General features: G+C 41.1%; 1 protein-coding gene across 2 annotated transcripts in view; it reads left to right on the top strand.

Annotated features, from left to right (window-relative positions):
- Positions 1-13,834, top strand: part of HSD17B4 (hydroxysteroid 17-beta dehydrogenase 4) — a 242,148-nt gene that overhangs the window by 121,705 nt on the left and 106,609 nt on the right. For both annotated transcript variants that reach the window (XM_018557309.1, XM_018557310.1), the window contains exons 12-13: positions 5,434-5,540; positions 12,960-13,196. In XM_018557309.1, the coding sequence (XP_018412811.1) occupies positions 5,434-5,540; positions 12,960-13,196 (344 nt within the window). The remainder of the gene's footprint in view (positions 1-5,433; positions 5,541-12,959; positions 13,197-13,834) is intronic.

Below are 13,834 nucleotides of genomic sequence, written 5' to 3'. Positions count from 1 at the left end.
GGGCTTTTTGAAAAATTAAAGTCCCCCCCCCCCCCCCCTTTCATTTACACGGGCCAGTTTTGGAGTGCCAGTTCTTTTTTGCTTCATATGTGGCTGAACAACAGCCTGAGTACTTTTGTAAGTCGCCGGCCTGGGAAAAGTATGTACATTTGGAACTCTGACTCCTAAAGTACTGAGCTATTGGGTCAGCAGGGCAGCCAAGCATCTAGCCTTTCCAGAAAGGGGCAAATAATGGCAACCTCATGTTGCTTTCTGCACCAGATTCCTTCAAAGCACACATACACTGCTTGTCCAAAGAAAAACAGTCACACGCTAATATTTCATTGAACCGCCTTTAGCTTTGATTAAGCTTATGCAATGTCGCAACATTTATTTCCATCCAGGGCTGCATACATTTTTACCAAGATCTTGCAGTAAGGATGGGAGAGCCACACCACTGCATAAAGTCTTCTCCACCACAAACCAAAGATTCCCACTGAGGTTCAGATCTGGCCAATCCATGTGTGAAAATGATGCCTCATGCCACCCTTTCACAATTTGAGCCTTATGAACCCTAGCATTGTCATTTTGGAATATGCCCGTGGCATCGGAGAATAAATAAATCTATTTATGGAAAAACCTTGTCATTAAGTATATTCTTGTAGGCAGCTGACCTCATTTTTGGCCAAATAACGTTGCTGAACCTAGACCTATTATACAATGGAAGGCTCTGATCTATGCGCTTAGCTAAATCAAAGTGGTGACTTTTTTTTTGGACAGGTAGTGTGTATTCAAATATTTCCTAGCTGTCCTGAACCTAAACTCATGAACAGGAAAAGAAGCTATCAAATATCCTTCTTTCAGGTGGAGTGCCGTGGGCTAAGAGCTTTTCTGCTGCATACTTTTTCCACAGAATCTACTTATCTACTTGTGACCTATTGAGGTTTAAGACGGAAGGGGTACCTGTCCTCAGGCCACTACTCAATTCTCAGAATGGTTTCTTGACATCCAATGGTATTAATAAGGTATGACTAGTGGTTGCCAAGAAATGACTGAATTTGATATCCATCAACTTCACTGAACACTGATTTTAAAGAATTAAGTTTGGTATTTAGAACCAGGAGCATCATCAATTAGTTCTACCCCTCATGTTATGCAATCAATAATGTTGATGTCCCCAGTCTGATTACTAATGGCAACCAGTTATGTTTTGCCACATAGCCTTAGCAATGAATTATGTTGACCTTTGTGCATTTACTAAATAACTGGTCCACCCTAAACTGATAGTTTGATTGAAAAACAAAATCTTGGGCCTATGGTATATCTGCCTTACTGTACTTCTCAGATTGACACACACATACACACCCACACTATCCCAGAGATCCTTAGTTACTCCCCCGTTTTCCATGATATTGTTGCATGGTATCTCAGTTGTTCAGCAGATGTATCACTCGGCCAGCTGCATTCTATACAACAGGGGTGGGGAATCTTTTTTCTGCCAAGGGCCATTTGGATAGTTATAACATCATTCGTGGACCATAAACAATTATCGATTAAAAAAATGAGCCTGCCATATTTGGTCAAACATATAATTAACTCACCCCAAATGTGATGGCTAGAACTACTTCTCTTTGGTGAAGCGTGTGATGTTAGCTTGTATTGATGATGTTGCTAGTCGCAATTGCTGTTCCAGGTTGTCCAGGACACTCCAGCAATACTCCCCCAGGATACACATACACCCCCCCTTCCCCAGCAATAACCCCCCCAGGATACACACACATACACAACCTTACCCACTAGCTGCAGCTTAGGACCAGTGTTGCACTGCCAGTGTGCTGAGAGCGAGAGAACAATCTGTTAAAACTTTCTTACAAACCCATAGATAATGTGAGGTGTCAAGCAGATACAGCCAGCCACACTGATACAGCCGCACGCAGCGTTCACAGGCACAGCAGAGATAACCAGGGGGTGATGCTGAGCTTACAACTAACGAAGCTAATGCAGGCGTGGAGTGGCGGATCACCCCTTCCAGTCTACAGCGTCACACTAGCGAACGGTGGGGAGGCCTTAAATGGCCCGCAGACCGGACGTTCCCCACTCCTGCTCTACAGTGTAATGTTCATAATCCAATGGGAAGAGCTGGTCCCCCTTGTAATGACAATGGCAGTTGAGTAGTTCTAATGATAACCTGGCATGGTGTAATCTAATCCTATATTCATTTCTATTTGACTGCTTGTGCAATTGATCTCTATTATGAGGGGTTTTAACTTTCCTCACTTGCTGCAGTTGTCTGTTTGCCGTCCTTCTGCCCTTGCCATACTACTTTGCAACACAATGGAAGTGATTTCATTTTTCTTCATTGCTCGGTTTCATTACCTCCTCTTGTCACAGCGGGGTGTGCTGTGCTTTCAGTTTTCCTGTGGCTGATGATGGTCATGAATTGCAATAATTTGCCAACACGGGATTTTTTTTTAATGCTATTATCTGTTAAAAAAAAAGTTGGGAAAGAATGTGAAATGAGAAAAAACAATGCGCTGTGTCAGTACCTTGTATTTGTGTTGTTCTATGTGCTCAGCATATTGGTGGCATTTGAAAACACGACAATAAACTATAAATGTATGTGCAATATGTCTTCTTTGTTATGCAAGGTTTGAGATTGACAGTTACTCAATGTGGAGCTTCATTCAGTATTATGCTTTGTGTAATTGAAAAATCCACACTGAGTATATGCATGCAGTGAAACCCTTTCATACCCTGTCAGTCAGTTTGTGTCCGAGAGTATTACAGTACAAGGTAATGACATTATTATACTGCTTGTACGTTCCAGAAGCACATTGTTATGCCTGATATGCATAAAGAAAAATAAACTCTGAAAGTAAAACTGTTCCTGGCAGTATTGTTCCTCTCATATATGTTTTGGTGCTTTGGGTAATTAAACATGGTTTTGTACAATGTGAGGGCAGTTTATGACAACTGTTACAAAGGTTGGGATGTTTTATGAAGACTGGAACAAAGCGACGTTTTAGCCAATAGCAGTCTGGTTGCTTTGAGAACTTTTTTGCTTTGGTTTTCATACAGTACATTAAGCTGTTCATTTGAAAAATAAGCGAATAAGAGGTCACATAACACATTCCTTAAAACCCTAGACATAGGCCTAAACTAAAGTAACAGTACTGAAGCTATTGGGTCAGTATGGCAGCCAGTCAGAGAAATAAATGACTGTACCTATGGAAGGATCAGTCTGCAGAAGTTACTAAGGGATCTGAACTGCAACTAACTTAAAATATTTATTAATGCAAAAAAAAAGTATCAAAACGTGACATACAATGTAGATTTATTGCACCCTACCCTGAAAACACCGATTTAATCAATGTTTTCAGGGTAAGGTGCAATATATATAATTTGTATGTCATGTTTTTATTACTTTTTTTGCATTAATAAATATTTTCATAGTAAGTCACAGTTCAGATCCCTTTGTAACTTCTGCAGACTGATCCATTTGTAGGTACAGTCATTTATTTCTGTATTGGTTCAATAAGTTAACGATCTTGGAATTGCCTGCGGTAATGAGGGTTAATACTGGTGGGGTAGTGCCTCTGGAATATCTTTTTTTTATATTCAATGGCAGTCAGGCATGTAGCATTTCCAGAAGAAGTCAATTCATACACACTTCTTCATGACAAAACACTTTTTCCATACTGCGCACAAAGTCTTCAATAAATAACGGCACCAGGCACACCCTCAGACCACAAAAAATTAATCCCTGCACGCTGCTCTGTTTTGGTGCAAATCACATCTATTTTTCTCGCACTGCAGTTACAAATGCCTTGACGTAACACATTCACACATTCACACCTGCACAGCTGTGACAGGGGAGACAGTAGCCTTGAATGGAAAGCTCTGATAAGACAGTGTGGCCAACAGAAGTTTTAATATAACCGGAGTGCGGATCATTTTTGACTCGCCCTCGTATATAATAGTTGTTTTGATCCTGATGCTTTTGGTCCATTTTGGAAACCATCATACTGTTTATTGGTAACAGCAGAAATCTCCTAATGACCATCTAGAAAAGGCCGGTACTTGTGGTATCTTTCCTTCGCTCCTCCATAAACATAAGTGTATGAGAGCATACTAGTATGCATGTAAATTTAACAATCGTTTAGCACTAAGCATCTGACTGCTAATTAATGTATATTGTCAGCTTTGCAGCATTGTGAGATGGCCTCTGCTTGCACTCCATCTCTTTTATGTAACATATTTAGATTTATTTTTTTATTTTTAATGTTACAAAGTGTAATATTCAATCCTACAATCTCAGGCAACTGTATTGGTGCATTGTAAAGGTGCCCATACACTGCACGATTATCATACGAGAATCGCGGGAAATCCCACGATCGTATGATAATCGTGCAGTGTATGGAAGGCGTGCGACCGTTTCAACTGTACGGTCGCATGACTTTTGTATTTCGAGCATGGTGGAACACCAGCTGAGAATCGTACGATTTTCGGCTGGTTTTTAGCATGATCGAGAGATAACTGCCGAACGGGCCGGTGTGCGCACGCGCACACTGCCTGTTCAGCATTGCAGTCATCGGAAGCCTGCCCCTCAGGGGGGCGGGCTTGCGATGATCGCAAGTACGATCTGCCTGCCTACCCACACAGGGCATCCATCTCTTTCCTGCTCCAAAGACCACCGTACCATTGGCTGATCTTGTAGTCTGCGCTATGTTAAACTGTATCTCTAACCAATATTTGTGTTGTCTTTTCAAGGACATAGTAGGGAATAATTAGGATTAAAAGTCCATTTGTTTTGCTTTATTCTGCTACTTTAATAGTCAGTCTTGGTATAAATCTACTCCACCATCTACACTAGTAGATTATTTTAGACTACATAGGGCCTGTTAAAATGGCTATTGCTCAGAAACAGATGTTTCTGGATCTTATTGCTTTTCACTGAATCCATAGGTTTGCAGCTTTTGAATATACTGTGAATGTTTGTGGCACAGTGTGTTATGTTATACTGTGTAATTTATTCATAAATGAGTTGAAACTGGAACAGCTTGTGAATGATTATTTGTAATCGTATTATCGGTGGATCCCTAGTTCCCTAGTATTAATGCATATGTACCATATATATCAGAATGGTCTATCTATAATATATATATAAGTGGTAAATTGGCTTTTGGCATTGTAAGATTTGGACTAATAATTTTTACAGAGCTCTCAGTACAGAGACTGATGTCTGACACAAATCTCTCCTTGTAGCCCAACCCTAACACCATTCATTCCTTAAGCAAACTTAAACCCTTGTTCACATTCCCCTCTCTAATGAAATCTGTGCACCAAAAATGAGGTGTGCTGAAAATACCAGTATCAAGATCCCAGTCAGAATCTATTGCTATGATTATTTGTTGTATAATGTATTTATTATATGTATTTTTATTCTTATGTTAGAGTCCACCGGCACACTCTATGAAGTTTTGTCAAACATTGACTCAGGCAAAGGAATTTCTATGAATCCCACAAGTCAGAAACCCTCCTCATCTTCTGGTATTGACCCAGTAAGTATATTTAAATTCTTCCAGTACTAAACATTCAGTGTGCTGCCTATTCATTTTTCTGCTAGAGAGCTCTGAGGTCTCCAGTGGATTTGAACCTTTACTGACTTTTATTGCAATCCTGCTTCTTATTATGCTCATATTCTCTGATTAAAAGTTTTTTTCCCCTGTACTTAATCCACAAGCATTCATAAAGCTTGATAAACTGGATATATCAATATATAAACCAATATGTCAATATATCTATTTATAGATTAGGGGTGCACCGATATATCGGCCGCTGAAACATATCGGGCGAAAATTGCACTTTTGGCTAAATGCCGATACATTGGCGCATCCCTGCTTTCTTTCCTCCCCGCTGGGCAGCGGGGAGGAGAGAAAGTGTGACAGCCGGGAGAGCGCTGTGAGCGGCCAGCGTCTCTCCTCCCACAACGCTCAGCCTCCTATCACAGTCCGGCAGAGCGGTGTGGGGGCGGAGACATCCCGCGCTGTCACAGGAGGCTGAGCTCTTCTCCCTGCACCGCTCGCTCAGCCTCCTGTGACAGCTGACAGGATGGAGAGCGAGTACAAACACCCAGCGATCAGTGATCACTGAGTGTTTGTAGTTAATTGAGGACATGGTATGTTTACTATAGCCTCAATTATGAATGAATGGGAGTGAGCTACATCACCTCCTGTTCTCACACAATGTTCTCAAGTTATGAATGAACAGGAACACTCATAGAGGATTTCTGTTCATTTATAACAGGGGATACAGAAAAAGAGATTGAGGACTTTGTGTCCTCAATCTCTTTTTCTATTTTAAAAGGGAAATATTAGCCCCTAAAATTAAGTAAAAAATTAAAATATTTAACAAAAAATGAATTAATAAATAAAAAGAAATATAAAAAAATGTAAAAGTTTATAAAAAATAAATAAAAATAAAATATTTTAAAAATTTGAAAGAATTCAAATAAAAAAACATTTTCGGTTTCAGCATGACAATTTTTTTTATTTCGGTTTTGAAATTTCCATTTCGGTGCACCTCTAATATAGATATATAGATATAGATAGATGGAGACAGAGAGATAGATATATTAACATATTGGTTGGGATATCTTGATTTTTTTTTAATGGAATTATGCTTCAGTCAACTATGTAGGTCTACGTTAGGAAACAAGTGAGACTCAGGAAAGCATTTTCATTCTGTGCTGATTGTTACTGCTCTGATGCGCAGCACGTGATTTAGACCTGGTCAGAGGATAGCCTACCACCCATTCGGACCATGTCACATGAGGTATTCTGTCACTGGTGTCAACTTACAAGCAACAGGATCGATAACAGGCTGTATACCTGTTTCTATGGAGTCTCTCCCTCGCTGGTCATGCAAGTTGTCGCTCCTTTACTGTCCCCTTGCTAGTGAAGGAGATTTGGCCGAGTTCTGGATCAGCAAGGGAGCAAATCCATAGGAGTGACCTTGTGCAACTGTCTTAATGGTCCTGAAGAAACATGCCAGAAGCAACCCCTTCCTCTAAATCAATGGAAAGTATAGTATTGCTTCATAATACAGAAGGTATTTATATATCCCCGCTTCCAGCACACATTACAATTAACGAGGGGTTTCTTTCACATTTCTGATGGATGGTGGAGTTGTAATGATCATTCCTTTCAGGGCTCTGTGGCTCACTGTACATTTTGGTCTGCTAGGGGATGATTTATAAATCATCCAACCAGCCATACGCTGGGCGCATGCTGTTTGCACTTCGTGTGCTCCCCAACTCCATCTAGTGGCATGTAGCTGGGCAGATGATTTAAAATCCTCCCCCTGGTGTATAGTTCAAAAATATGCCTAATTGTATAGAGTGTTTTATTCCCTGTTGCATGAAGTTATTAACTTTTTAGGTATGCAAGATACGGAACACATACATTTATGGGGTAAGGCTAAGAGGCGACACAAATTGGATAGCTAGTCCACTTATGGTGATATGTACCAAAATTAAATTAGAGACTCTTCCTCTAAAGCCTTGGTTCTTAACTGGTGGGTTGTGACCTAAAAGTAGGCTGTGACCATGTGTTCATTGAGTCACTGCATACCTTCAACTTTTCTAGGTGAGAGGTTCCTCAGCCTCCCCCTGGCGTAGCACTGTCAGTTCACACGCCAAGCATCCATTCAAAATATGCTGCCCGGCGCCGAGTGTCAATTGGAGGTGGGGTGGATTGAGGCTATGGCTGCGAGGGAGCTCTGTTCATACGTGCATTGCTTACATCTCCCTCACAAGTCCTGTGGAAGTGCCTGGCCGGGGGTGACATCACATTCTGGTTCCCGGCACCTCTACAGGGCGCACAAGAGAGCTGTACCAGCAATGCACATATGGATAGATTCACAGCACAGCAGCCCACACTGGACCCCAGGCTGAGGATCCACTCCAGTTCTCGTAAGATAGGGAGACTGGGTAGATCTTAAAGAGAAAAAATTAAAAACATTTTGTGGTGTGTATGTAAGATTGTGTCTGTGGTTGTGCGTCGTCTAGTGTTTTTGAGGGCCCGTTCACACTAGTACAGTGCGTTAATCCCACAGTTCCGTGCGATTAACGCACTGTACCATGCTAAATCACACCTACCGCGAATTCTGGGGTGGGAGGTGGGTTGTGTTGCATTGACATTTATTTAAATAGCACCCCAAACGCGCCTCCCACCCACAGTTCAATCGCCTGCACCGGAGCGCACGGTACCGCAATGCCGTGCGTTCCATTGTGATGCGACTTGGGTCATGACTTAATGGCCAGGGACAAATGTGGGTCCTGAGGTTACACTAGTTTGAGAACCACTGCTCTAAAGCACTGACAAGTTTTTGCTTGTAAAAAAAGTTAATAGTAGTAACTCATTATTTGAGCATACTGAAAAAAATACTACAGTTTCCCTTTAAACAGTCTTTTAAAGTGTGTCCCCCTAGAAAAGGTAAGACTGATACCTTGCTTCTCACAACATGTTCTATTGAAAGTATTTTTCAATGTGAGCCTTGCAGGGCTGGCTCCACAGGTTCAGCCTTAGAAACAGAATCTTAATTATTTTTCATTTTTTCTTTTTCCTGTTCAGTTATAGAATGGCTTCTTGATAAAGGTCCATTCTGCCCCTGAAGGTTTAGAAGCATAATATGCAAGGCGCTCATACAGACATCCTTTTCTCTAAATAAAGGTGACTCACAACCTTCAAGCAATTTCCTCTCCCAGTATGTGTATCCTGGAAGAATATTTGCTTAATTATTGATCTCACTGCTGCCAGTATAGACTGCTGTTCTAGTCTTCAGCTGTGCTTTATCAGAACATTACTATGACAGATGCTGTGCACAACAATACCTTGTGCATGCCGCATGGGAATTTTGGGGGCTTCAAAGCTTTTGTTTTTACATATTCAATATAATGTATGCATTCTGTGCATAAATAAATGTTTGCATGTGTGTTCAAAGCCATTGGCAAGTAAACAGATTTTGTTAGTATCTTGAATAAAAAATGGACAATAGTTGGGAATTAAAGAACTACTACAAGGGTAACACCCTTTTGTTAATATATGTATTCCTTCAAAAGTTATGAAATCATTTTGTCAATTCAGTTGGTGTCATTTCTTGGAATCATTCTGTGTATCACTTTCCTACACTGCAGCTGGAAGCTGAAATGAGGCATGCATTAGAGCGCCTGCTGTAATATGTAACACTTTCAGTAGTATTTGATATCTTTAAAAAAAAAAAAAGATACAATGACCTCTGGACCGTATAGCAGGCAATTACAGTTGTCTACATGCATTGTCCATTTTATTTGAAATGTAACATGGATGTCCCAAATCTGTATGGCATGTCCAGTCCCACACCTATACCTCTCCATTAGCCAGGTTGGCTGCATATACCATATAATGGCCAGTAGATGAAACCAAGTTAGTAAGGGAGAAGTCATCCAACCAGTGTTCAGAATTCCTATAGAAAAATGCTGCAGGTTAGGATTTTGCAGACACCTACATTCACCGGCCTCTTTATTAGGGACACCTGTTCAATTGTGTGGCAACACATCAGCCAATCACATGGCAGCAACTCAATGCATATAGGCATCTAGACTGGGTGAAGACAACTTGCTGAAGTTCAAACCGAGCATCAGCATGGGGAAGAAAGGGGATTTAAGTGACTTTGAACATGGCATGGTTGTTGGTGCAAGACGGGCTTGTCTGAGTATTTCAAAAACTGCTGATCTACTGGGATTTTCATACGCAACCATCTCTCGGGTTTACAGAGAATGGTCCGAAAAAGAGAAAATATCCAGTGAGCAGCAGTTGTGTAAACGAATATTCCCTGTTGATGTCAGAGGAGAATAGGCAGACTGGATCGAGATGATAGAAAGGTAACAGTAACTCAAATAACCACTCGTTACAACCAAGGTATGCAGAATACCATCTCTGAACTCGCAACATGTTGAACCCTGAAGCAGATGGGCTACAACAGCAGAAGACCACACCGGGTGCCACTCCTGTCGGCTAAGAACAGGAAACAGAGGCTACAATTAGCACAGGCTCACAAAATTGGACAATAGAAGATTGGAAAAACGTTGCCTGGTCTGATAAGTCTCAATTTCAGCTGTGACATTCAGATGGTAGGATCAGAATTTGGCATAAACAATAGGAAAGCATGGACCCACCCTGCCTTGTATAAACGGTTCAGGCTGGTGGTGTAATGTGTGGGGGATATTTTCTTGGCACACTTTGGGCACCTGATACTATCATGTCAATACCAAAATCTCTGAGGAATGTTTCCAACACCTTTTTGAGTCTTTGCCATGAATAATTAAGGCAGTTCTGAAGGCAAAAGTAAGTCCAACCAAGTACTAGCAAGGTGTACCTAATAAAGTGGCCGGTGAGTGTATATGTACCCACTATCCAGTTCAGGTGCTGGTTTATCTTCTTTTAAGGTACCTCTGCTTTAGGATTCATGCTTAAAATAATTCAGTGGGGCACCTTTAGCATTTCCAATTACAATTATTTAAAGGAGAACTGTGGGGTCAGGGCTTTTCCCCATAGTTCTCCTAAGGGTCACGGGAGAACACAAACTAGTGTCCTCCCGTGACCCAAAGCTTAGTATACCGCGAGCTACAGCTCACGGTATACTGAGTTGCTGCAGTCGCGACGGATCCCGACAATACTGTCAAGATCCACCCAGTGGTATGTGTTCGCTTACTTCCCGATCTACTGAGCCGACTGACAGTTTAATTGTCACACATCGGCTCAGATTATGAGGCTGATTGAAAATCACTCGCCTCATAATTCTCCTTTAAATAACTTTTTTTTTTTTTCCTTTTTCTCCTATATCATAAACCTGCATTACTGCATGTATATGTAAGGCTATCTAAGAAAACACAGTGGTACAAGCATATAGTGACTTTGTGTTTCACCTTTAGATGCCCTTAGGACTTGGGTCACTACAGGCCCACAGGAAAACATAGTGTAGGGCAGTGGTAGGTGTTGAGAGCTGAAAGAATAATCTGGGAAATGTAGCCGAGTATCAGGACAGGCAGCAAACAAGGCTATAAGCCAGAAAACATAGCCAAAGGTCAAGACATGCAGCATACAAGAAAGCAATCCAGAAAACGTAGCTGAATGTCGAGACAGGGGGCAAACAAGAGAGTAGTCTAATAACCGTAGCTAAGGGCAGTCCAGAATCAGTAACAGGAATGCACTTGATCAGCCAGAAAATGCTATTGTGAGCATTGGGGCACAGGTTGATAATGTTTAAACCTTTCGCTGCCAAGGACGTACGTCGTACGGAGCTACTTCGCCACCTGAGCCATAGAACAATTCCAGAGCTGATTGCATGTGGCCAGAATCATCAATCCGCAGCTGAAAAACACAATACTGCAGCCAGCAAGCCAGACTGCTTGACAGTACAGATATCAAAGGGTCTTTATTTGTTTTATGAGAGCAACTCTCATGTGAGAATTGGGCTTCTAAGCCCTTGTGTGAGTTGTGGCTGAATAAATTAAGCAATATATGTACGGTATATGAAATGTTATTTTGCATGACCACCATATGCGGTACATAGTGTTATCCTCCTCGTAACTAAGCACACTTAGAGAATACGTTGGGAATGAAGTTTACTATTTTGCTCATACTTATTTGCCAACCTAGAAGGATCCTGTTATTGGCTTTGGTGTGAATTGATTTTAAAGAAGAACTCCAGGCAAATAAACTCGACTCTTGCAGTGTGGGGGTAGCGCAATTTGTCTAGGGAGCTAAAATAGCAGAGTGATACTCACCCGAACCACAATCCCAGCTGGCTCCTACAGCAGTCCCTTCTGCCTGTCTCCTCCTCCACTCCAGCGATGGAATGTCCCCTGGTGTCCTCACATCCTATACACTGTAGTGGAGGGGGAGAGAGGCTGAAGGGACCAGTCTAACTGCCAGCTGGGATCATGGTTTGGCCAAGTATAACTATGTTATTTTAGCTCCCTAGACAAAACGAGCATGCAACCCATGTAGTACAGGGGTAGCCCATCTGCAAGGGTTAAGATTTTGTTTGCTCAGAGTTCTTTAAAGAGATTTTGGCCTTGCGCACTGCCAAAAAACAGGGGGTTTGCCCAGTGGGTGTGGATGGGTGTGCTGATTATTCCAGGGGACCACAAGCTGGACAGTACTGTTTTTTTGTTTTTTAAAAGTCCGCTCAGATGAAAATTATTATATTAAGGATTTTAAAAATCAGGATAACATATGCGATAGGAAAATCTTGTAATCAAAATTCCAAAAGATGTAAAAGTTTATTGTGAAGCAATAAAAAAAAAAAGAAAAGGTTTTTGATTGTTTTAGTAAGAAAGATGTAGTCTGACATTGCAAACCACATCTTAGAATGCTACTTGCCTGGTTGTCTTTTTTGACTAGCGGCTACAGTACTCTTAGGCACCCTCATGCAGAAGTGACCTAGAAAGACTTGAAGCCATTGGAGGAATATAGGCCACCAACATTTTTAAAAGCCTGCTAAATCTAGATTTATTTATTACAGGTATTTATATAGCGCTGACAATTTACACAGCACTTTACATAGTTGCACATTCACATCAGTCCCTGCCCTCAAGGAGCTTACAATCTAAGGTCCCTATCTCACATGCATACCTAGAGGGCCAACTTAGAGGAGAGCAAATTAACCTACCAGCATGTCTTTGGAGTGTGGGAGCAAACCGGAGTACCTAGGAAACCGGAGTCCTCCCACTCCGGAGAAACCCACGCAAACACAGGGAGAACATGCAAACTCCTTGCAGATAGTGACCTGGCCGGGATACGAACCAGGGACTCCCAGTGCTGCAAGGCAGAAGCGCTAACTAATACGCCACTGTGCTGCCCCACTTGTTGATGTGTTTATTATTTATTGGTAACATGCATTTTGATTTTGTGTTTTTTTTCTTTTCTAAATAACAGGCCCTGGCTATAGGACAGAAGTTGCCTCCAACAGTGTACAGCTACACTCATATTCAGCCTATCCTGTATGCTTTGGGAGTGGGCATGTCCACCAAAGACCCAGATCACCTGAAGTTCCTGTTTGAAAGCAGTGATGAGTTTGGCTGCTTGCCCACGTTTGGAGTTGTCTTGTCCCAGGCTGCCTTCATGGGTGGAGGGCTTTCCTCAGTCCCGGGGCTAAATATAGATTTCACACGGGTAAGTTGTGTACTATATAGCCTTCTTTCATTTTGTTAATTAACCCCTTAGTGACACAGCTTTAGAAAAAAATGTCATTCCTGGGGACCGGAGCAATTTTGGCATTTTTGCTATGTGTTTTACCATCATTTTCATCTTCTTCATTCATTGCACCTACACATATTATATATGTGTTAAGACAAAATTGGCTTTAACTTACATAGTATTTGAGGTTGAATAAAGACACATGTCCATCCAGTCTTGTGACACATATTTGGCTTATATAAATTCTTTTTTTTATATACAAAATGGTTAAAAAAAAAACATGTTTTTCACAGTTTTGGCAATAATAATGTGTACAGAATTAGTGTAGCTAACAGAAAGGAACTCCTAATTCTTTTATTTGTCCGTTTTTTTAGGAGATATCAAATGTCTGGAATTTTAGTTTATTTTGGGGTTAGGTCACAAAATAAGGAGTGAAATACAATTTTAGAATGTGGTATGCTTGTCTCCTATCTTTAATAGCCTCCTTGGCACTATATTCTCATCATTTTTTATTAAACATATATATATTTTTTTCCTTTTTAAAAAAATGTTAACAATTTAAAAACTTTAAAAAACCTTTTAAATTTTTTTAAACTGGGGGGGGGGGGTGGGGG

The sequence above is a fragment of the Nanorana parkeri genome, unplaced genomic scaffold (assembly GCF_000935625.1).
Source record: "Nanorana parkeri isolate BGI_ZX_2015 unplaced genomic scaffold, ASM93562v1 scaffold279, whole genome shotgun sequence".
Classification (NCBI taxonomy): Eukaryota; Metazoa; Chordata; class Amphibia; order Anura; family Dicroglossidae; genus Nanorana; species Nanorana parkeri.
This window is presented reverse-complemented; position numbering and strand designations above follow the sequence as displayed.